This window comes from Takifugu flavidus, chromosome 18 (genome assembly GCF_003711565.1).
Source record: "Takifugu flavidus isolate HTHZ2018 chromosome 18, ASM371156v2, whole genome shotgun sequence".
Classification (NCBI taxonomy): Eukaryota; Metazoa; Chordata; class Actinopteri; order Tetraodontiformes; family Tetraodontidae; genus Takifugu; species Takifugu flavidus.
This window is the reverse complement of record NC_079537.1, coordinates 5,687,221-5,713,088: the sequence shown is the minus strand read 5'-3', so window position 1 is coordinate 5,713,088 and position 25,868 is coordinate 5,687,221. Positions and strand designations below refer to the sequence as shown.

At 38.8% G+C, this 25,868-nt stretch overlaps 1 gene segment (V, D, J or C); it reads right to left on the bottom strand.

Annotated features, from left to right (window-relative positions):
• LOC130514584 (Ig heavy chain V region 5A-like) overlaps positions 1-25,423 on the bottom strand; it is a 56,590-nt gene extending 31,167 nt beyond the window's left edge. Inside the window, 1 exon segment of the V gene segment in view lies at positions 25,382-25,423. Within this exon segment, the coding sequence occupies positions 25,382-25,421 (40 nt within the window).
• Between the last annotated feature and the right edge of the window lie 445 nt (positions 25,424-25,868).

Genomic DNA, 25,868 nt, shown 5'->3' with positions numbered 1-25,868 from the left:
TCTGCTCTCACATAAGTAGACGTGGAACACATCTGAGTTTTGCATTGACTCCTCCTCAGTTTCATTTGCACAGCATCAATTTGATTGTTACTTTTTGATTTTCTTTTAAAATAAATATATTTTTTCCCTGTTTTGAACTGCTTTTTACAGTTGAACGTGTTGAAATAATAACTTCTTAATGATAACTAATAATTTCTGAACAACTATTCTTTCAAGCCAAATTAACAGTACTCAATTTTCTCTATTGAAATTATTTTAATTATGACATTTTTTTGTATTATTTTCAAGTAAATAATTAATACAATGAATAAGATACAAGAATGTGCAATTTAACTTCATACATAGACAGACAGAGGGACAGGTCGATCAATCAGCCAACCAATCATTCAACCAAACACATTTTTATTGAAGGTTTCAACAAGACTTATACCAGAATCTAATACGACTTTTTTTATGCTTGATAATAAATGTGAAGATATTGCCTTTTTTTTTTAGCACGATTACATTACTGCTGCTAATATTCCTGCGCTGGGATGGATTGTTCAAGTGATGATCTTGACTCAAAAACAGGAAATGAAAAACCACATCAACTGTCACACTGAGACATCTGACTCTGTGTGTTCTGCTTCCACCTTTTGGTATAAATGGACAAATATCCTGTGGAATTTCAGAAAAGCCTCTCTGCTCTCTTCAACCAGTGTGTTTGGCACAGTAATACACAGCAGAGTCCTCCAGATTTAGACTGAACAGTCTCAGATAAGCCATACTGTTGATGTTGTCTTTACTGATTTCTATACATCCTTTCACACTACCAGCATTGTCATTCCTGCTGGTATCAGTGAATCTTTCACCGATCCACTCCAGTCCTTTTCCAGGATCCTGTCTGATCCAGTTCATACTAGACCTACGGTAAATGTGAAGTTAGATCTCCTTCAGGACAGATGGACTGAATGACTTTTTAATGACCGAACTGGAAGGAATGGACTGGAATGACTGAACTGGAAGCATGCACTGGTGTGTTCTTGCTTAGGTTAGACACTGAATGTTCTTATTTCGTCATCATCCAAGCACTGACTGCTCATACTGAGTTTTGAGCAACATGTTTGCGTTGTGTAAAGATAAGTTGTCTGCTTTGCCTCTGGAGCCTCAGGAATAGTTTGCTCTGGAAACACAGGATATGTATAGGATGGACCTGGACAGTAGTAAAAACTGAATATTAGCATTCATCATTTCAAGTCCAAACTGCTCCAGTTGGTGAGTGTTCAGGTACCTTGGAGACCGGAGGCGGTGCTACTGCAACTTATGTCCCAAGCAACTGATGATTGGGTTTATTTCACCACTACATAGATTCTGGGCTGCATCTTCTGGTCTATGTGTCACCTCTTTGGCATGAGCACACAGACAGGCACTTTCTGAGCAAAAGATCTAATTTTGCTAAAAGTTCAAAAACTCCTGTCAACATGAGTCAAAAATGAATACATTTTCTTGTCATGATAGTTTCTCATACTTAAATCATTAAGATGAAAAATTACAAATAATTCATGTTGGCAAACATTTTTATGTTATTGATTGTACAAATAATTATTAAATCATTAATTTTTCAGATAATTTAACAATAAAAAGGTAAATAAAAATTAAAAGGCAGAAAAAAAGATACGGAGTATTCAGTGTGCAGTTCTGCTCTTGACAGAAGTAAATATGAGAAGTGCGTGTTTTTGTACAGCTGCTGAACTGACAATTAATGATGCACGAGTGATCCTAGTTCTGATTTGTGAGGTACCCAACACTTCACACTCAGCAGTGAGTCATCAATTGATCATGAATGTTTGAGTTACAGGATTAAAGACTGATCTTTGTTTAAAAAATCATCAATGAGCTGTGTGCTTTTATTTTGAGTGAATGTTGAAATTAACTGTTGAGATATTTGAAATTACAGAGTAATAAATATATTGTTGTGTCATTATCCTTATAAAAAAATTGTCATATATTATACTATTATATATTATACTATATATTACTTGTTGCATAATGAGATCAGAAGTTTAGAATTCTATGAAAGCAGTTATATATATTTTCAGTCATTGGTCTTTATATATATATATATATATATATATATATATATATATATATATATATATATATATTTGTGTAAAAGCAATTCAAAAACGTTTTCTGATTTTGTATTTATTTTGTTTATTACCATTATCCCTTAATTGTTTCCTACAGTTTTTATATTTAATTTAAATTCTCAGGTCTTTTACTCCAGTATTTTTCTTCAACATTTCTGCCTCAACGTTGTTGTTATGATTCATTCCTGGTGTGACAGCGCCCCCTCTGGTGATGTTGTGTTGATGCTCTGAGGGGTTTGTGTTCAGCTCCACTGGTGGTTTGTGTTATTGTGTCTCTGGCACAGTAATACAGCAGTGTCTTCAGGCTGCACATTCACTCCATTTAGAGTCACTGTGTTGCTGGAAGAGTCGAAACTGATGCTGAACTTGTTCTTCAGGGAATCTTTGTAGTCAGAGTCTCCAGTATATTTCCATCCAATCCACTCCAGTCCTTTCCCTGCAGGCTGTCTGATCCAGTTTGTGTAATAGCTGCTGAGAGAATAAGAGACCTGACAGGTGATGGTCAGACTCTGACCTGGCTGCACAGTCACAGAGGCTGGCTGTGTCAACTGTTCTCCCTTCACACCTGTGGATGAAGAGCAGAAGATTGAATCAGTGGACGTAGAGGGAACAGTCAGGGTGATCACACTGTCAGTGTCTCTGCCTCAGTCAGACTCACAGGATCCAGCTGCCAACAGCAGCAGCAGAGCTACAGAGAACATGGTTGGTATTGAAGCTGATCTGATGGGAGCTTCTCTTCTTCTGCTGCAGCTGACAGCAGGATGTCAAGTCTTTATAGCAGATGGACAGGAAGTTCCCTTTGCATAGAGAAGAACACTGACGGGAAATAAAAGAAGCACCCGGAATTACAACACAGTTCTATCGTTATTAATACATAAAAATCATTATATGTTGACCAATAAGACATAAAAGTTATGAAAATGGCAACTCTCCAATCAATGTCAACAGATGAGAAGAAAAAACAGGGAGTGTTAAACACATATTTTCTTAGTCTGATTGTGTTGGTTCCATTTGTCATTTTCTACCTTTAAAATGTTGCACTGCCCCTCTTGGTTATATTCAGAAGCCTGAATAAAATATGTTCTTCCAAAATCAGTCAAAACTATTTATTTTTAGGACATTCGCAGCAAATTTATTCAATATTGTTTTTTTTTTTTAAAAAATCCAAACTAATGGAGGACCAGAGTGTTTCAATTGTATGTTACATTGTGATTTTTATCACTATTGCACTTGTAGATTATACCCTGTGAGTCTTCTATTGTCTATGATTTTCAATTTAAACCCACTTTCTTCTGTATCCCTACGTGTGTTTCTTGTCATCCAGGCTGTCTCTTCCCCACGTTCTCTGCCTGTTAGTTGAGAAATCTTTAGTTGTCATCTCAAATCAGTTTTCATTAAAGGAGCTACATTTTTTCATGTCAATTCCTTTTTTTTCTCTTTGAAAAAAAAAAAAATCAATGCCGTCTCTTTATGCAGACCTGCTTTCAACACCTCATCGTGCATCGTTTCGCTGTGGTCCTGTTCAGTCTGTTGCCTGTAATTGTCTTCCATCAAATTCTATAAAATAATTGTCACCATTCAATCCAGACGACAGTGTCTGCTTTTGGGGCTCAATTTTCTCATTTTCATTTCATTCACAATAAAAATGGGATTTTAAAATCAGCTAAATTTTTGTAGGGATTCCAAGGTACAAGGGTTGTTAATAAAGACATTTTTTTCAATAGTTTTTTGAGAAATAAGATCTATTTCAGGTTATTTGTTTATGCTGAAAGATTGGACCATTGCAGGTTAAAAATAACTTGACACAAAGTTGATAGAGGAAAAGAATTAAGAAATTTTTTGCGGTGAACTGTCCCCTGAGAAAAATTTCTATTAAATGTAGGGAGAACTCATTTGGAGAAGATTGCAACAACATTATTTACATACTATAAAGCTAACATTTGTCAAAACTATGCATAATTTACCATCAATACAATATAATTGAACTACCAGAATATTGTATTATTTGGGGGGAAATGGGTTTAATAAATGAATCATTCAAATGTTGACGGATTATTAAAAAGTTAAGAGGTAAATTAAAGATTTAAAAGGCATTCATAATAAAATAAAGACAGTGTTCAGGCTGCAGTTCTGGACTTCACAGCAGTAAATATGAGACGTGTGTGTTTTTGTACAGCTGCTGAACTGACTTCAGTCACTGTGACCATCGAGCACAATAATAAACAGCAGAATCTTCAGTCTTCAGGCTGTTCATCTGCAGATTCAGCTGTGCTCTGTTGTTGTCTCTGGAGATGATAAACCGGCCTTTGACTGACTCAGAGTAGTACTGGCTGCTTCCACTGCCGCTGCTGATATAAGCGATCCACTCCAGTCCTTTTCCAGGAGCCTGTCTGACCCAGACCATGCAGGAGCTGCTGAATGTGAATCCAGAGGCTGAACAGGTCAGTGTGTGAGATTGTCCAGGTCTTTTAACCACTGGTTCAGACTGGGTCAGAGTCTGAGCATCAACACCTGTTTAGAAGATGAAACATCAAGTTAATCAGCTGATGACAAAAATCATAGTGTGTCAACAATAAGGATGAGTGAAGATCTTCACCTGCCCAGCAGATAGTTAGAAGCAGCAGTCCTGTCCTACAGTCCATCATGTTCAACTGTGTGTCCCCTCTTCTCTGTCCTCCTCTCTGCTCTCACATAAGTAGACGTGGAACACATCTGAGTTTTGCATCGACTCCTCCTCAGTACAGAACTGGATTTGATTGTGATGCCTCCTCCTCTTTGGAGGATGTGAGCCTATGATCAATGACACTTTTAACTTTGTCCAATTAATGATGTACCAGTGGTCCTAGTTCTGATTTGTGAGGTACCCCACACTTCACACTCAGCTGTTCTCATCCACCTGCAAATTAATTTTAGGATACAAAAAGAATGTCTAAAGGCAGAATCATGTGATTGGAGATTGTCAGTTAATCTGTCATATCAGACAGTCACTGATATTTAAGTATTTTCACTCGAGTAAAAAACTGTCTTCAAGTATTTAATCGACATTAAAAAAAGCATATTTTTTCCATGAGTCATCAATTGATTATTTATGTTTGAGTAACAGTATTAAACACTGATCATCACAAAATCATCAACTAGGTGTGTGCTTTTATTTTGAGCGAATGTTAAAATTAACTGTTGAGATCATTGAAATTACAGAGAAAAAATATATTGTTGCTGCATTATCCTTATAAAACAATATTAAATACATGTGAACTTATTGCATAATGAGATCAGAAGTTTAGAATTCTATGAAAGCAGTTATCATATATATTTTCGGTCATTGGTCCTCATATATTTGTGTAAAAGCAATTCAAAAACGTTTTCTGATTTTGCATTTCCTTTTTTTATTACCATTATCCCTCAAATGTTTCCTACAGTTTTTACATTTAATTTAAACTCTGAAGTCTTTTTCTCCATTATTTTTCCTCAAATTTTCTGCCTCAACGTTGTTGTCATGATTCATTCCTGGTGTGACAGCGCCCCTTCTGGTGATGTTGGGTTGATGCTCTGAGGGGTTTTTGTTCCGCTCCCGTGACATTTTTTTCCATGAGTCATCAATTGATCATGAATATTTGAGTAACAATATTAAACACTATTCTCTTTTCTTTTTTTTTTAAATGGGTTCTGGGTGTGTGCTTTTATTTTTTTAACTGTTGAGATCATTGAAATTACAGAGAAATAAATATATTGTTGCTGCAATATCCTTAAGAAACAATTTTAAATGCATGTGAAATTCACTCGTATCATAATGAGATCAGAAGTTCAGCATTCAACAAAATCACTAATGATATATATTTTAGGTCATTTGGTCTTTATTTATTTGTGCAAAAGGAATCCAAAAATGTTTTCTTATTTTCTAGTTCTTTTTTACTACAAAAAACATAGAAAGTTTCCTACAGGTTTTATATTTAATTTAAATTCTGAGGTAAAAATCTTGTTCTCCAGCATTCTTCTAAAAATTTCTGCCTCAACATTGTTGTCATGATCCATTCCTGGTGTGACAGCGCCCTCTCTGGTGATGTTGTTTTGATGCTCTGAGGGGTTTTTGTTCAGCTCCACTGATGCTTTGTGTTGTTGTGTATCTGGCACAGTAATACACAGCAGTGTCTTCAGGCTGCACATTCACTCCATTTAGAGTCACTGTGTTGCTGGAAGAGTCTAAACTGATGCTGAACTTGTTCTTCAGAGAAGCTTTGTAGCTTGGGGTGTATCCAACACGATGTCTCCACTCCAGTCCTTTCCCTGCAGGCTGTCTGATCCAGTTTGTAGCATAGCTGCTAACAGAATAAGACACCTGACAGGTGATGGTCAGACGCTGACCTGGCTGCACAGTCACAGAGGCTGGCTGTGTCAACTGTTCACCCTTCACACCTGTGGATGAAGAGCAGAAGATTGAATCAGTGGACGTAGAGGGAACAGTCAGGGTGATCACACTGTCAGTGTCTCTGGCTCAGTCAGACTCACAGGATCCAGCTGCCAACAGCAGCAGCAGAGCTACAGAGAACATGGTTGGTATTGAAGCTGATCTGATGGGAGCTTCTCTTCTTCTGCTGCAGCTGACAGCAGGATGTCAAGTCTTTATAGCAGATGGACAGGAAGTTCCCTTGCATAGAGAAGAATTGTGACAGGAAATAAAAGAAGCACCAACTGTTCTGACCACAAACACCAAACAGTAATCAGCTCAGGGTAGCAACAATATTATGTTGTTTTATTTAACACCAAGTAGAAATATATAGTTAAATCATTCATTCTTATTGTAAATAATTACTTGTGATTTGAATATGAATCACTGACATTAAGAGTAATCAACTAAATGTTTGATAGAATTTTTTTTGACATGTTTATGTTTAAATTTCTCAGTTCAAAAAAAAATCTCCTTTACCAGTAGAAACAGAAAATAAATATTAATAATACCATCAGTCAATTCGCCTCTGAATAAATGTTTTTATCATATTCAATCTAAGTAATTTGACTGTCACTTGTTTTTGTCTTTTTACAGTAAAACAGGATTTTGTATCACAGACCAAGAATGAGACATCCTAGTACAGACACCTGAGGGACCCCTAAAGTAACATGTGAGAAGGAAGAAAAAAATCCAAAAGGCTGTTTTGAAATCTGTTGAACTGCATCAGTGATTCCAGGAAAATGGAAACAGTATTGGAGTCACCACAGTCCATTTTTAAATCCTTTGGGTAGAGAAGATAGATTACCTGAGGTTAATTGTTTGTGAAAAAATATTGGAGCATTGCAGGTAAAAACAGTTGGAGATAGTGATGGTGGATTAATGAGAATTAATAAATGTTCTGTTGATGATAGTTTATGTGAATTAAATGAAGATGACTTTCAGGGAAAATTACAAATTAGTCATGAAGGCACTTTGCATTTTTTTGGTCAAAAGCTGTTGTAAAATAATTTAAAATAACATTTCAAAGTGAGGTAATTAACAATTTAAAAGGCATTCACAAGAAAATAAAGACAGTGTTCAGGCTGCAGTTCTGCTCTTCACAGCAGTAAATATGAGAAGTGTGTGTTTTTGTACAGCTGCTGAACTGACTTCAGTCACTGTGACCATCGAGCACAATAATAAACAGCAGAATCTTCAGTCTTCAGGCTGTTCATCTGCAGATTCAGCTGTGCTCTGTTGTTGTCTCTGGAGATGATAAACCGGCCTTTGACTGACTCAGAGTAGTATGTGCTGCTGCCAGTGCTGATAGCACTGATCCACTCCAGTCCTTTTCCAGGAGCCTGTCTGACCCAGACCATCCAGTAGCTGCTGAATGTGAATCCAGAGGCTGAACAGGACAGTGTGTGAGATTCTCCAGGTCTTTTAACCACTGGTTCAGACTGGGTCAGAGTCTGAGCATCAACACTGTTTAGAAGATGAAACATCAAGTTAATCAGCTGATGACAAAAAGTCTGTCCACAATCAGGATGAGTGAAGATCTTCACCTGCCCAGCAGATAGTTAGAAGCAGCAGTCCTGTCCTACAGTCCATCATGTTCAACTGTGTGTCCCCTCTTCTCTGTCCTCCTCTCTGCTCTCACATAAGTAGACGTGGAACACATCTGAGTTTTGCATCGACTCCTCCTCACTAAACAACTGGATTTGATTGTGATGCCTCCTCCTCTTTGGAGGATGTGAGCCTATAATAATTACACTTTTAATTTTGTCCAATTAATGATGTGCCAGTGGTCCTAGTACTGATTTGTGAGGTACCCCACATTTCACACTCAGCAGTTCTCGTCCAGCTGCAAATCAGTTTTACTCTACAAAAAGAATGTCTAAAGGGAGAATCATGAGATCGGGGATTTTCCATGAATTTGTGACATCATTTAATTGATTTTTAAAAATACACATTTTTTTCCATGAGTCATCAATTGATCATGAATGTTTGAGTAGCAATATTAAACACTGATCTCTTAAAAAAAGGGTTCTGGTGTGTGCTTTTATTTTGGGTGAAAGTTGAAATTAACTGTTGAGATCATTGAAATTACAGAAAGACAAATATATTGTTGCTGCACTGTCCTTATGAAACAATTTTAAATGCATGTGAAATTCAATTGTATCATAATGACATCAGAAGTTCAGCATTCTACAAAATCAGTCATCATATATATTTTAGGTCATTTGGTCTTTATTTATTTGTGCAAAAGGAATCTAAAAATGTTTTCTTATTTTGTAGTTCTTTTTTACTACAAAAACATTGAAAGTTTCCTACAGGTTTTATATTTAATTTTAATTCTGAGGTAAAAATCTTGTTCTCCAGCATTCTTCTCAAAATTTCTGCCTTAATGTTGTTGTCATGATTCATTCCTGGTGTGACAGCGCCTCCTCTGGTGATACTGTGTTGATGCTCTGAGGGGTTTTTGTTCAGCTCCACTGGTGGTTTGTGTTATGTGTGTCTGGCACAGTAATACACAGCAGTGTCTTCAGGCTGCACATTCACTCCATTTAGAGTCACTGTGTTTTTGAAGAGTCTAAACTGATGCTGAACTTGTTCTTCAGGGAATCTTTGTAGTAGGAGCCTCCAGTATATTTCCATCCAATCCACTCCAGTCCTTTCCCTGCAGGCTGTCTGATCCAGTTTGTCCAGTAGCTGCTGAGAGAATAAGAGACCTGACAGGTGATGGTCAGACTCTGACCTGGCTGCACAGTCACAGAGGCTGGCTGTGTCAACTGTTCACACTTCACACCTGTGAAACAACAAAGAAAATGCTGATTATAAAATCACACTCAAACAGATCAACTGCTGACTTTGACAAATCACAGAGAGAGACTCACATCACATCCAGCTGCAACAGCAGCAGCAGAGCTGCAGAGAACATGGTTAATGTTGAAAGTCAGGTGCAGAGAACTCCACTGACAGTTTGATGTGATGGTTTTATAGCTGAGGAACAAAGAAGAACTCTGAATTTGCATAGAATCAAACATGTGAAGCATCACTGTTGACCATATGGAGCCAATAGAAGAGTGGAAACCTACAGTCAAATCGTGTTTTACATATAAAGGTCTGCTGTTAGTTACCTTATTGTAACCTTTCATGAAATTCCTGTTTAAGGTTTTGTAGAAATTTACTATGAAATCTACTGTGAAACGTACTGTGTAGCACAAGTTTATCATGTAACTTTGAATCACTAGAACTGACTTATGCATATACTGAAGAATGTGCGTACGTGCAGGCATTTAATCACACTTCTCGGTGCCACTTTGTGACTGGCTCATGAGGTACCGGAACTTACATAGAACATAATCATTTAAGGTAATAAGATGTTGTCGTCAGTTAATCATATGACCATTTGAGCACTGTTGCTAACTTTTCTGCTGAATATAAACCAACACCCAAAAAGGTCCAGCCCTTTTTTTTATCTGTTGGCAGACGGAGAATGTTTCTCTCGTATTGTGAAAAGGCCCACAAATGTGTCTAATAACCTTTTTACTGAAGATCACGGATTCTCTGGTCGTTTCAGGGTCCGAACCTACGAAGCAGATTTGCAACAGTTTCTTCCTGTTAAAGGGGAGGTTTTCCTGCCACTGTTGCTTGTTAGGGTCAGGCCCTGGGATTCTGTTAAGTGCCTCAAAACAATTTAGAATGTAACAGATGGTATATAAATAAAGATTGATTGATTGATTGATTGATTGATTGATTGATTGATTGATTGATTGATTGATTGATTGATTGATCGATTGATTGATCGATTGATTGATCGATTGATTGAAATAAATCTCACTTTAACTTGGATGTTTGTATTTGTTCCTGTCTTAACTTTCAACAGTAAAAAAGGATATTGCATCATAGACCAAGAATGAGTCGTCCCAGGACAGACACCTGAGGCCTCCCAAAAGAAACAGGTGAGAAAGACAACAAAAATCCAAAAGAGAGCTATGAAATGTATTGAACTGCATCAGGGATTCCAGGGAAATGGAAACAGTTTTGCAATCACCTTAGTCCATTTTAAGATAGTTTTGAAAGACAAGATAGAGGTTAATTGTAGCTGAACAAAGATAGGACCATTGCAGGTGAAAAGTGGATGGAGAGGGAGAGTGCTGGTGGGTGAAGGGGTAAAAATGTCAATGCTTAAAACCCTGAGTTCGCTAAGTCTCAGCCTTAACCAGCCAACAGCTAAGGCCCATGTGTGTGTATTCATAACGTTTAAGCTATTATTCCTCATATATTCATCCCAAATAGTCAACGTTAATGATTGTAGCCGTGATCCATTCAAGCATGTACTGGTGTATTGTGTTGTATTGTATTGTGTTATTGTGTTATTTTTGGCTGAAAATAGTTAATGAATTATGTGAATTTATGAGATTTATTAAAAATAAAAAGGTAATATAGTAATGTGAATTTAAAACGCCTAAAATAATACAATTGTCTGTGTTCACTTCTGCTTTCACAGCAGTAAATATGAGAAGTGTGTGTTTTGTACAGCTGCTGAACTGACTTCAGTCACTGTGACTCTCGAGCACAATAATAAACAGCAGAATCTTCAGTCTTCAGGCTGTTCATCTGCAGATTCAGCTGTGCTCTGTTGTTGTCTCTGGAGATGATAAACTGGCCTTTGACTGACGCAGAGTAGTACTTAGGGCTGCTACCGGTGTCGATATAAGCGATCCACTCCAGTCCTTTTCCAGGAGCCTGTCTGACCCAGGCCATGTCGTAGCTGCTGAATGTGAATCCAGAGGCTGAACAGGTCAGTGTGTGAGATTCTCCAGGTCTTTTAACCACTGGTTCAGACTGGGTCAGAGTCTGAGCATCAACACCTGTTTAGAAGATGAAACATCAAGTTAATCAGCTGATGACAAAAATCAAAGTCTGTCCACAAACAGGATGAGTGAAGATCTTCACCTGCCCAGCAGATAGTTAGAAGCAGCAGTCCTGTCCTACAGTCCATCATGTTCAACTGTGTGTCCCCTCTTCTCTGTCCTCCTCTCTGCTCTCACATAAGTAGACGTGGAACACATCTGAGTTTTGCATCGACTCCTCCTCAGTTTCATTTGCACAGCATCATTTTGATTATCACCTTTTTGAGTTTTTCTCAAAATAAACATTTTCTATTTACCAGTTTTTGACAGCTTAATTCACATGATTTCAGTCATGACATTTTTTTATTATTTTCACGTAAATATTTAAGACAAAAAATAAGATGGAATCAATAAAACATATCTTTTTATTGACGATTTAACAAGACTTTCACCAAAATCTAATCTCTCTGTTTTTTGCATGTTTGATGTTAAATGTGAAGATATTGCCTTTTTTGGCTGGAGAAATGAAATAAATATCAAGTGAAATAAATTCATTGGCATTATTAATTAATTCTGCTCACATTTCTGTGCTGGATGGATTGTTTCAGTCATAATATTGACTCAAAAATAGGAAAGAAAAAAAAAAACATTAACTGTCACAATGAGCAATCTGACAAATATCCTGTGGAATTTCAGAAAAGCCTCTGCTCTCTTCAACCAGGGTATGTGGACACTAATACACAGCAGAGGCCTCCAGATTTAGACTGGACAGTCTCAGAAAAACCATACCATTTCTGTTGATGTAAATATTTTTATTTTCTGTACAGACATTTGAGTTTCAATGAGACAAAAAATCATTGAAGAGAAGTTTGTAAAAAAAACAAAAACTTTCGACTGGATTATTTATTAATTTGTTGACTAGCAAAACTCGGAAGATGAGATCATCCCATTTTTTTTACGAAGAAATGGGAATGACGCCTCTAAATGTTCAGTTTTGTTGTAAACAGTGCTGTGTAAAACAGCTCCAGGCTTCATTCAAACGCTTTTGTGTTTCAAGAACACAAAGAGTTTGTGCAGTCTTCTCTCTGTTATATCTGTGGAAAGGCTAAGAAAAATCAAATATGTGAAGGTGATGATGAGTTGTTGAAATTAATCCTGGTGTGACAGCGCCCCCTCTGGTGATGTTGTGTTGATGCTGTGTGAGGGGTTTTTGTTCAGCTCCACTGATGGTTGTGTTATTGTGTCTCTGGCACAGTAATACACAGCAGTGTCTTCAGGCTGCACATTCACTCCATTTAGAGTTGTAGCCCTGGGTAAAACCAGGCATGTTAAAAAGAAAAGACATCAGTTAAAATAAATAAAGAAATAAATAGCAGCTAGAGCTAAAAAGAAACAGTTCATGATAAATAAGTTAGTAATTAAAAGGCCACTTCAGATTAAAAGTATGATGGAGTGATTTAGCGGTAGGGGGGGAGTTCTGTGTAGTATATGTGTTTTCCAAGATGCATGTTACATGTTTGATGCGTTGTCTGTGAATGTATATGTCCCGGGAAACAGAAGTAATAGACAAGTGGAACAAAATGTATTTTATTTTGAAAAGCTAATGCGCAGGTGTGAGGGAGGTGAGCGGAACAGCGAAAAAAGAGAGAAGAGTCGGAGGAGAGGAGAGAGCGTGAAAAAACGGAAACGTTGATCAAGTGTAATAGAAGTTCGTCGTTATAGTCATTCTAGTGTTCGACCAGAACTCTTTTTGAAGACTGAGTGATGACTTTCAAGTAAGTGTTGAGTGGAGAACTCGATACGACAAACGGACGAAGAGGAGAGTGCACGTAGCTGCTGACTAAGTGGCTGCTAACTCTGAACTTGGCTAACGAGCTAGCGGCTAGCAACCTGGTGGAGCCGAGCAGAGGTGGATCGTCGTCCGCGGTGGAGTGACCTGATGTGGAGCTGAGTCCGGAGTTTCCTGCCTTCCTTTGGAACATCCCTTCCCCTGTTTCAGCAGTTATTCTTCTCACCTGAGGTAACACCTGAGGCACAGTTACACGTTGGAGCCTACCACGTACCCGAGCTGCAACCAGGCCTGCTACGGTAACTCAAGTATTGCCGGCTATTTTCTTTTATTGGGGGCCCCACAGTAACTGTTTATTGTGCATATTTGGCATATATGAACGAAGCCTGTTTACAAATGTTTATTTTCTTGAATCTATTTGTTGAGTAAATCTTTTATTTTTTATTTTCCACTGAAACAGTGTTGGTCTTTGAATTCCTTGGTTTAAGTTCATTGCAGAAACCTTATTCATTATTTCATATTTTAGAAAGAGCTCAGGTTAGCCACCTCTCAAATAGTAAAATACATAGAGAGGTGCTACAAGAGTGATGGTGGATTAATGAGAAATAATTGTTCCATTTCAAAGAAGATGACTTTCAGGGAAAATTACAAATTAGTCATGTAGGCACTTTGGATTTTTATGTTCAAAAGCAGTTGTAAAATAATTTAAAATAACATTTTAAAGTAAGGTCATTAACAATTTAAAAGGCATTCATAATAAAATAAAGACAGTGTTCAGTGTTCACTTCTGCTCTCCACAGCAGTAAATATGAGAAGTGTGTGTTTTTGTACAGCTGCTGAACTGACTTCAGTCACTGTGACCATCGAGCACAATAATAAACAGCAGAATCTTCAGTCTTCAGGCTGTTCATCTGCAGATTCAGCTGTGCTCTGTTGTTGACTCTGGAGATGATAAACCGGCCTTTGACTGACTCAGAGTAGTACTTGTTGCTGCCATCATGGTAAATAAAACTGATCCACTCCAGTCCTTTTCCAGGAGCCTGTCTGACCCAGACCATCCAGTAGCTGCTGAATGTGAATCCAGAGGCTGAACAGGTCAGTGTGTGAGATTCTCCAGGTCTTTTAACCACTGGTTCAGACTGGGTCAGAGTCTGAGCATCAACACCTGTTTAGAAGATGAAACATCAAGTTAATCAGCTGATGACAAAAAGTCAGTCAACAATCAGGATGAGTGAAGATCTTCACCTGCCCAGCAGATAGTTAGAAGCAGCAGTCCTGTCCTACAGTCCATCATGTTCAACTGTGTGTCCCCTCTTCTCTGTCCTCCTCTCTGCTCTCACATAAGTAGACGTGGAACACATCTGAGTTTTGCATCGACTCCTCCTCACTAAACAACCGGATTTGATTGTGAAGCCTCCTCCTCTTTGGATAATGTGAGCCAATGATCAAGACACTTTTAATTTTGTCCAATTAATGATGTACCAGTGGTCCTAGTAATGATTTGTGAGGTACCCCACACTTCACACTCAGCAGTTCTCATCCGGCTAAATATCAATTTTAGTGTACAAAAAGAATGTCTAAAGGGAGAATCATGAGATCGATCATTTAATCGATTTTTAAAAATACACATTTTTTTCCATGAGTCATCAATTGATCATGAATGTTTGAGTAATAATATTAAACACTGATCTCTTTTAAAAAAAATGGGTTCTAGGTGTGTGCTTTTATTTTGGCTGAAAGTTGAAATTAACTGTTGAGATCTTTGAAATTACAGAGAAACAAATATATTGTTGCTGCATTATCCTTATGAAACTATTTTAAATGCATGTGAAATTCACTTGTATGTATGTATGTATGAGATCAGAAGTTCAGCATTCAACAAAATCAGTCATCATATATATTTTAGGTCATTTGGTCTTTATTTGTGCAAAAGGAATCCAAAAATGTTTTCTTATTTTGTCATTCTTTTTTACTACAAAAAACATTGAAAGTTTCCTACAGGTTTTATATTTAATTTTAATTCTGAGGTAAAAATCTTGTTCTCCAGCATTCTTCTCAGAATTTCTCCCTCAGCGTTGTTGTCATGATTCATTCCTGGTGTGACAGCGCCCCCTCTGGTGATGTTGTGTTGATGCTTTGAGGGGTTTTTGTTCAGCTCCACTGGTGGTTTGTGTTATTGTGTGTCTGGCACAGTAATACACAGCAGTGTCTTCAGGCTGCACATTCACTCCATTTAGAGTCACTGTGTTGCTGGAAGAGTCTAAACTGATGCCGAACTTGTTCTTCAGGGAAGCTTTGTAATATGGGGTGCATCCAGCACAATGTCGTCCAATCCACTCCAGTCCTTTCCCTGCAGGCTGTCTGATCCAGTGTGTCCAGTAGCTGCTGAGAGAATAAGAGACCTGACAGGTGATGGTCAGACTCTGACCTGGCTGCACAGTCACAGAGACTGGCTGTGTCAACTGTTCACCCTTCACACCTGTGAAGCAACAAAGAAAATGCTGATTATTAAATCACACTCAAACAGATCAACTGCTGACTTTGACAAATCCACAGAGAGAGACTCACATCCAGCTGCCAACAGCAGCAGCAGAGCTGCAGAGAACATGGTTAATGTTGAAAGTCAGGTGTAGAGAACTCCACTGACAGTCTGATGTGATGCTTTTATAGCTGAGGAACAAAGAAGAACTCTGAATTTGCATTGAATCAACATGTGAAGCATCACTGTTGATCTGACTAGAGCCAATAGGAGAGTGGAAACCTACAGTCAAATCATGTTTTACATATGAAGTTCACCACATGCAAAACAGTTTTGGAAGAATACAGATTCATTTCACAATATAAAACCAATCAATGGATCTTGATGAGGAGGACAAGAAACAATCCAAAAGAAAGCTCTGAAATCTAATGAACTGCATCAGGGATCAAATAAATCAATCGATCTAGGAGAGGAAAAAAGTCAAACTTTTGAGGACAGCAGTCCAAACCAAAACACAAGATAACCCGGTCAAAGACATGAGGGGCCCACTGGACACTTTAACAAAACACTCTCTGGTTAAGGACAGATGGAGAAGTGGTTTAAATACACAAGGACGGGGCAAAGATGATGAGACACAAATGATGATTAAATAAAATAAACAAACACAGGAGAGTCTTAAACATTATGTCTATTTATGTGCACCTAAGAAAGAAACTGCTGGAAATATTTTGAAAAACTTTCCTGGTAAATCTTTATGAAGATTGTAATTCAGTTTCTGAGAAGGAGGCACGTTTGTTGTCTGTGGAGGTTTTTGCAGAGCTGTTCCTCTCTCTGGAGTCACTGTGTTTCTCGAGCACAGAAGAAAACAGCAGAATCCTCTGCTGTCAGGCTGCTGATCTGCAGGTACTGAGTGTTGCTGGACACGTCTTCCGTCATCACGTAACCACTTTTGAAAGAGCTTCCATAGGTAGCAGAGTTTGAACCTGCGTTCATCCACCCGATCCACTCCAGAGCTTTCCCTGGTCTCTGTCGTATCCAGTGGATATCGTAGCTGGTCATGTCAAACCCTGAAATGGTGCAGGACATCTTCACTGTCTCTCCAGGTCTTTTTACTTCAGGCTGAGACTGATCCAGTCTTTCACTCCAAACACCTGAAAGACAATAGAAATACACCCAACAACCAGGTCAAGCCCATTCTGGACCTGTCCACAGAAGTAACAGCAGCCCTGATGTTCTCACCGTGAACAGTGACAATGATCAGTAAACCTCTGATAACTGTGTTCTCCATTATGTGCTGACACTGCAGTTCTGTGCTCTGATCTGAGCAGAACTGTGTAAAAACTGCTCCAGGCTCCTGTCACAAGTTCCTGCTGTTTTTATAGGACAGGGAGAGTTTGCATAGACGTCCCTCTCTGGGACATTTTCATAAACAACCCAAGACAATCTGAAGCGAGACACTCAGAATCAGTCATCATGAAATGTATCCATGGTGATCCATTATATGTTTAATGAAATTGAACCTGTATAATTTGTGTCACATGACTGTATTGATCACATTAGACTGAGCAGAAATGTAGACTTTTAAGCATGTCTGCAGGGAGCGTTCTATGTTCTAGAATTTAACCTGTCGTACATCTGATCACAGACAATCATCACCATCATCATCATCATCATCATCATCATCCCACTTGTTTGTTTCATCAATTCATCATTTTCTTTATGTTCTAAAATGTTTTTCTGCTGTTTGTTTTCATGGTTTGGAGATGTTTGTGCACCTGATCTGTGTCTGCAGCCTCCTCATTCTCTGCTGTCACAGAGTTACTAAAGTATGTTTGTGTCATTAAAACTTGTTCAAGGCATCATTTTGGTTAATGCCAGTGAGTCTGGAAGCTGGATAAGATCAAGTCAGTCAAAACGTGTGGAAACACAAATCAGCATTATCTCCATCATTCTTCAGTGTTGAGAGTCCTCATTTCTTTCTCTCTCTCCGTCTGACTCTCTTGCTCACACACACACACGCACACACACACATGCACAATCCTTTCCCTATCTTTGTTGGTATATGGAGACATAATTTATTTCAAGGCTCCCTACCCAACCATAACTATACCAACTCATCCTGAGCAAATGGGCCCAACTCCACAAACAGTTCCTCCCATTGTCAGTAGATTGAGGATTGTGTTATTCAATATGTATTAAATACCAGTGATGTGCGGTGAGGTTCATGGCTGGTGAGGCACTGACTCCTCAAGAGTCAGATTTACGATGGTAAGAACTGAAAAAAGCATCTTATTTCACCATTTTTCCAACAGCATACAACGACTGATAATGCTTCATATCCCATCAGCATTCCTCTTTCAATTACACTCACAATCCAACACAAACATATACACAGGAACATATTTGTCCTATAAAGAACTTTCTTTTATAGCTAGGGATAGAGCACCCATCTTGTGTTTTAAGAAATTCATATATTCTGTGAACAAATTAAAGTGCAGAGATGTGTGCAGCACAAATTTTATTTTGACCAACAGTAAAAATTTCTGTTATTTTTCAAACTTTAAAATCTGTTCTTCAATAAATTTTAATAAAGTTTGCCTATTAAAATGATCACAAAAAAAGAATAATTCTTTAAGGACAGGATTGCCTGTGTTGAAGCCAGCACTGCAGCGAGAAAGCACCTGCCAGCTTGCGTCCGCCCTCTTGAGTTGAGATAGAGTACTGCACGCCTCACCTGCTGACTTTTCTCTGCACTCTGTTGTGCGATTGTAACCCTGGTTTACAAAGCCTCATACAATAAAAGCATGTTAATAAAATAAATAAAAAAAACAGCTAATAAGAAATACATTGTAAGTGATAGACAAATGGATTAAGATGGTTAAAAATCATTAAAATTGTATGTTTCATGATACGGTGTCTAGGTAAGAGTTAAAGGTTTGTAAATTCATTGTGATTCCATTTTGTTTGAAGCGACTTGAAATTTGTGTTTAGACTCTTATTTTGAAGGGTTGTGCTGACGTGGACCAGGTGACTAGCCACAGCCAATCGGGTTGTTTTGACTTTTCCACTGCACCTGAATCGGAGACGAGCAACGATCTTCACAGAGCCGCTGATTGGGATAGAAAAAAAAAGAAAAGAGTAAAAAAAAAAAAAGAGTTGAACTGGAGTTGTTTCCGTGCTTCGAGGAGGTTTTTTTTTAAAGAGTGGACCAGAAACCGTCGGAGAGTTGGAATCCACGTGCGTATTATAAGATGGCGAGCCACCCATGGAGACCGCGATGACCCAGAACCCGTGCATCACGCAGAAGCAAAGCCCCCTGCTTCATCAGAACTGGTAGGATTTGCCCACATCTCTCTGCAAAAGTGCAGAAGACTTCCATAGACTCTTAATTAAAGGTTCAGGACAATAAAAGGATCTCTTTTTTTCCCGTTTAATTACATTTTTTAAGAAAAAAAGCATTTATTTTTGGAAACAAATTGTTCAGTCTTTTGCTGAATTATTTTGAGTTTAAATTTTACTATGGTGTTTTTGGTTATTCATCCTTGTGAGTACCTTAAGGGTATTGTTCCAAGTGTAACTGGTTTGTTGGTGTAAATAACAAAATGTGAGAAATGGTTGTAACTTAAAAAAAGAAAAGAAAAGAAGAACCCAAAAAGGATTGAAAACTACAAACTTGAACAAAAAGGGAAGAATATTTCATTTTTTTGAAAGTGATATCAAAAGCCTGTCAATTGTATGTCAACTGTATATTTGATGTTTTTTCTGTCTGTTTCATTCAAATAATATGCCGGCAATTTAAACTTATTTTCTGGTCTGTGGTTATTGTTACTACATTTAAATCATTCACTGCTCCAGTAGTCGAACCTATCTGGTCCATGGTAACTGTAGCTGACTAAAAAGTGCTACACGATCAGCAGGAATATTTCTCTCACACATGCATGTAAAGTTCATATTAGCGATATGCTGAGGAACAAAAACTGGCACACGTCATGCAACCCAGTTTGTAGTGGATCATGCGGTCAGACGTGAGGCACAATTCGCCTCTGCCTCACCAGGGGTTTCTGCCCTGGATTTGATCGGTTAAACTTAAATTCGGCATTTTTAACTCAAGAAAATGGCAACAATGTGTCGTCATACTCCAAATGAATTTTTAACACATATCATAGGAAAATATTAATATTTATTTATGTACATTTTCTTTTTTTGGTCAGGGAGGCACTGTCCACGTGTTTCTTGTCATCCAGGCTGTCTCTTCTCCACGTTCTCTGCCGGTTTGATGTGAAATCTTTGGTCATCGGTTCAACTCAGTTTTCATTCCCGTAGTCATAGTTTTAGATGTCATTTCTTTGCTCATCAGCGCTGTCTCTCTGCCTGCAGACCTGCCAACACCATCTGCTCCTGCTTGTCTCTCAGCCTAAATCCTGACTCACTGTGCTTCTTTTCCTGTTGGATATTTTCACTGTGGTCCCGTTCAGTCTGATCCTGTAATTGTTTTCCACCAAATTCCATAAAAGAACACAACTAAATCCAGACAAATTGGTTCAATCTGTTCCTCCGAATTTATTTAATGTTGCAAATAAGGTTGTGAAATCAGTTTAATTTTTGCAGGAAATCCTCAGGAGTGTGGTGATTAATAAAGTTGTCATTGTACCATTTTTTAACATAGTTTGTTCGGAAATAAGATAGAGTTCTGGTTATTGTTTTTGGTCAAAGATTGGACCATTGCAGGTTAAAAGTAACTTGACAGAAAAATGCTGGATCAACAAGAATTTATCAACTGTTGTTGAAGTGAACTATTCCATAAGAATAATTTATGTTAAATGAAGGTAGACCCCCAATGTGGGAAGATTTCAACTAAAATATTCAGATACTCCAAAAAACCTCGAGGTCAATCAGTCAAAACTATGCTTAATTTACCACCAATACAATGTAATTGAGCTACCAGAATATTAAATTATTTGAGGGGGAAATGTGATGTATTTGTTACTGATGGGTTTAATAAATGCATAAACATATACATACTGTAGTTTGTAAATTATTAAAAAGTAAGGAGGTAAATTAAAGATATAAAAGGCATAAATTATTAAAATAAAGACAGTATTCAGTGTGCACTTCTGCACTTCACAGCAGGAAACACGAGGTGTGTGTTTTTGTACAGCTGCTGAACTGACTTCAGTCACTGTGCGTCTCGAGCACAATAATAAACAGCAGAATCTTCAGTCTTCAGGCTGTTCATCTGCAGATTCAGCTGTGCTCTGTTGTTGTCTCTGGAGATGATAAACCGGCCTTTGACTGACTCAGAGTAGTATGTGCTGCTGCCATCATAGCTAATAGCACTGATCCACTCCAGTCCTTTTCCAGGAGCCTGTCTGACCCAGTGCATCCCAGAGCCACTGAATGTGAATCCAGAGGCTGAACAGGTCAGTGTGTGAGATTCTCCAGGTCTTTTAACCACTGGTTCAGACTGGGTCAGAGTCTGAGCATCAACACCTGTTTAGAAGATGAAACATCAAGTTAATCAGATGATGACAAAAATCAAAGCGTGTCAACAATCAGGATGAGTGAAGATCTTCACCTGCCCAGCAGATAGTTAGAAGCAGCAGTCCTGTCCTACAGTCCATCATGTTCAACTGTGTGTCCCCTCTTCTCTGGCCTCCTCTCTGCTCTCACATAAGTAGACGTGGAACACATCTGAGATTTGCATCGACTCCTCCTCAGTAAACAACTGGATTTGATTGTGATGTTTCCTCTTTGGATGATGAACTTTTTCCAATTGATGATGTACCAGTGGTCCTAGTTCTGATTTGAAACTTGTCTCAGTTTCATTTGCACAGCATCAGTTTGATTATCACTTTTTTGAGTTTCTCTCAAAATAAATATATTTTTATTTACCTGTTTTGAACTGATTTTGACAGTTTAAGTTGTTGAAATAATAACAACTTCTAAATGATAACTAATAATTTCTGACCAACTATTCTTTTGTGCCAAATTAACAGTACTCTATTTTCTGCATTGAAATTATTTTAATTATGACATGTTTTTGTATTATTTTCAAGTAAATAATTAATACAATGAATAAGATACAAGAATAAGCAATTCAACTTTAATAAACAGACAGACAGACAGACAGACAGACAGACAGGTCGATCAATAAGCCAACCAATCATTCAATCAAACACATTTTTATTGAAGGTTGAACAAGACTTTTACCAAAATCTAATATGTCTGATTTTTACGCTTGATATTAAATGTGAAGATATTGTCTTTTTTTTTAGCATGATTGTATTACTGCTGCTAATATTCCTGTGCTGGGATGGAGGCTTTCACTCATGATCAATGTTCCCTTTAAACTGCGCGCTTGCGCAATCGCGCACTGCTTGCACATACTCAGCGCACAAGAAAATCTATGCAGCGTTGTTACGTTGTCTCCCCCTAGGGCAGTGCTCCTCAATTATTTTCTGTTACGCCCCCCCTAGGAAGAAGAAAACATTTTGCGCCCCCCGCCGTGACTATAATTAGTATCATTTGTCTATGAAATTGTTATAAGTACACCTCTGCATAACATTGTATCCTTATTAATATTAAAGAAAACAAAAAAAGAAAGAAATATAGACCAAAGCGGGATGATTGTTGCCAATATTCGGCACGTTTTGGCCGAAAAAACTCAAGCGGCTGATCAGCGTGACTGGGGTGTAATGTCTTTAAGTGACGCCTTCATTTATTTGGCTTCATGCTGTCCTGCCAACATTTTTAGACACAGTAAACACACCGGTCTTTCCTCGTCTCCCACCGTCACAGTGAAGCCAAGCGCTATATATGCTTCGTCATATTTCCCCGTCTTAGCTTTCGGGAGACTTTCGTTTGTCTCATTATCTCCGTCTCTCTCCGCCTTTCTTTTCATCACTGTTAAGTATTTTTTCATGCTGTCTCTTGGTGGTTTGTTCACTGCACTTCCTATCTCTTGCTGCTCTGTGGTGTGCGCGCGCGGGATGTGCAATTACACTTTATTCTAGGACGGCAAAAAAAAAAAAAAACATGTTCTGCGGGGTCACACGCGCCCCCCCTGGCATCGCACCGCGCCCCCCTTTGAGAAGCGCTGCCCTAGGGGATGACCCAAGTAATAACTTTTCTTTTCTCCCTGTGACCAGGTGTTCCAGGTGAGGCTAACTGGCCATTGCCCTACTTAAGGCCACAGATGCAGCGTGCTTGGGCGCTCTTGCTTCCCTGCCACAGCTGCTCCTGTGTGTACCCGCCTGACTGCTGATCCGTGGATCCCCAGACGCCCGCTGGCAGAGCTTCCTTGGCCTTGTTTGGTGTTAGGGTGTAGTGGTTTTGGGTTAGGGTTAGAAGGTCGGCTCCCTATCCGACGGTCCCTCTTTGGGCTGGTAGAGGTGGCCGCCCTTTCTGTTATCCCTGTTTTGTTCTCTGCCAGATGGGATTTTTGTTGGTTTGTGTACTATATTGTTGAGGGACTCTACTCCATAAAGTTCCCCTTGAAAGTCTACCCGCTCTGTTGTTTGGTTTATGTGCGTCCCTTTACCTTTCGGGTTTCAAACAAGGTAGGGTCGTAACAAGCGTACAAAATAAAATTCAACATAAACGTAGTAATTAATATCTAATTTTAGAACTGATATAATCTAGTTAATTAGACCAGTAATATAGTTTTCTGTACCATTTCGCAACGTAACTCAATAAGCGACAGGTGTCCAGCCAGTAATCCGATACAGTTCACTTACGCTATGCAGCCAATCAGCATTGACAGTGTTTGCGTATGTGCCCTGCCTTTACTCGCCGTGCACATTAGCTAGCTAACAGCAGTGCAGCGGAGTTAAGAGATGCAAATGCTAATCCTTTATCATGGCGAAACGAACGGGCAGAGACACATCCACTCATCAAGCCAAAGTAAAAAAGAAATGCGGTTCTTTTAAGATGGAATGGCTGTCGGAGTGTGTGCAAATAGAAGAACAAGCGGTGAAACTGAGTGAGATTTTTTCCTTTTCTAGGACTCTTCCTATGGTTAAAGCAGGACTCTCACATATAACATAGTACACATCTCATGAACAACAAGATTTTTGTCTTTTTCATTTTATGTGCTGCTGTCATTTGATTCTTTTAATAAGCCATGTAACTTGCTATGATCCAAGGTTTTGAACAAGCGTGATACTGGTGTGAGGCCACCGCGTACCCATCTGATGTTGCTCACAGTGGTCCTCAGTGTGCTCAGGGAACTTGTGTGTCTGCTCAGACACATGAAAAATTGAAATGATAAAAACCACATTAACTGTCACAGAGACATCTGACTTTGTGTGTTCTGCTGCCACCTTTTGGTCTAAATGTACAAATATCCTGTGGAATTTCAGCAAAAACTCTCTGCTCTCTTCGACCAGTGTGTTTTTACAGTAATACACAGCAGAGGCCTCCAGATTTTGACTGACCAGTCTCAGATAAACCATACTGTTGATGTTGTCTTTAGTGATTTCTCAACATCCGTATCAGTGAAGCCTTCACCGATCCACTCAAGTCCTTTTCCAGGATCCTGTCTGATCTAGTTGATACTAGACCTAAATGTGGAGTCAGATCTCCTTCAGGACAGATGGAGAGTCTCCCATGCTTTTTCATGACTGAACTGGAAGGAATGGACTCCATACTCTGACCTGAACCACCTGTAGAGAGGAAATGACAGAAGAAAGTTGGTGGTCTGGGAGAGTCACCGTCTCTCAGCAGTGTCAGACAGCAGCAGAACTCACAGGACAGAGAGTCAGTGAGCAGCATCAGCAGAGAGAGTGTTCGACCTGCTGATGCTGGAGATGTGACCTGTCATGCAGCAGAGAGAACAAGAGCAGTCAGCAGGACAGACTCTCATGACTGTTTGACACAAAGACTAACACTTCAGCAGATGCTAAATAATGTTTTTATGAGTTTGGATGGAAAAAAATATTGAACGCAATTTATTAAAAACAAGAATATTTACTGGTTTATTTATTCATTCATTGTCTAGCAAAACTTAAAAGATTAGATCATCCGATTTTCTTTTGAGGAAATGGAAATGACACCTCTCATTGTTCATTTTTGTTTTGAGCAGTACTGTGTAAAACTGCTCCAAGTTCCTTTCAAATGATTTTGTTGTTTCAAGAACACAGAGTTTGTGCAGTCTTCTCTCTGTTATATCTGTGGAAAGGCTCTGAAAAATCTAAAATAAGGCGATGATGAGGTGTGGATATCATTCCTGGTGTAACAGCGCCCCCTCTGGTGTGATGTGTTGATGTTCTGAGCGGTTTTTGTTCAGCTCTACTGATGGTTTGTGTTATTGTGTGTCTGGCACAGTAATACACAGCAGTGTCTTCAGGCTGCACATTCACTCCATTTAGAGTCACTGTGTTGCTGGAAGAGTCTAAACTGATGCTGAACTTGTTCTTCAGGGAAGCTTTGTAGCTTGGGGTGGATCCAACACTATTCCGTCCAATCCACTCCAGTCCTTTCCCTGCAGGCTGTCTGATCCAGTGTGTCCAGTAGCTGCTAACAGAATAAGAGACCTGACAGGTGATGGTCAGACGCTGACCTGGCTGCACAGTCACAGAGGCTGGCTGTGTCAACTGTTCACACTTCACACCTGTGAAGCAACAAAGAAAATGCTGATTATAAAATCACACTCAAACAGATCAACTGCTGACTTTGACAAATCCACAGAGAAAGACTCACATCCAGCTGCCAACAGCAGCAGCAGAGCTACAGAGAACATGGTTAATGTTGAAAGTCAGGTGCAGAGAACTCCACTGACAGTCTGATGTGATGGTTTTATAGCTGAGGAACAAAGAAGAACTCGGAATTTGCATAGAATCAAACATGTGAAGCATCACTGTTGATCTGACTGGAGCCAATAGAAGAGTGGAAACCTACAGTCAAATCATGTTTTACATATGAAGCACATTCAAAACCGTTTTGGAAGAATACAGATTAATTTCACAAGATCAAACCAATCAATGGATCTTGATGAGGAGGAAAAGAAAAAATCCAAAAGAAAAGCTCTGAAATCTACTAACTGCATCAGGGATCAAACCAATCAATCGATCTTGGAGAGGAACAAAGTCAAAATTTTGAGGACAGCAGTCCAAACCAAAACACAATATAACCCGGTCAAAGACATGAGGGGCCCACTGGACACTTTAACAAAACATTCTCTGGTTGA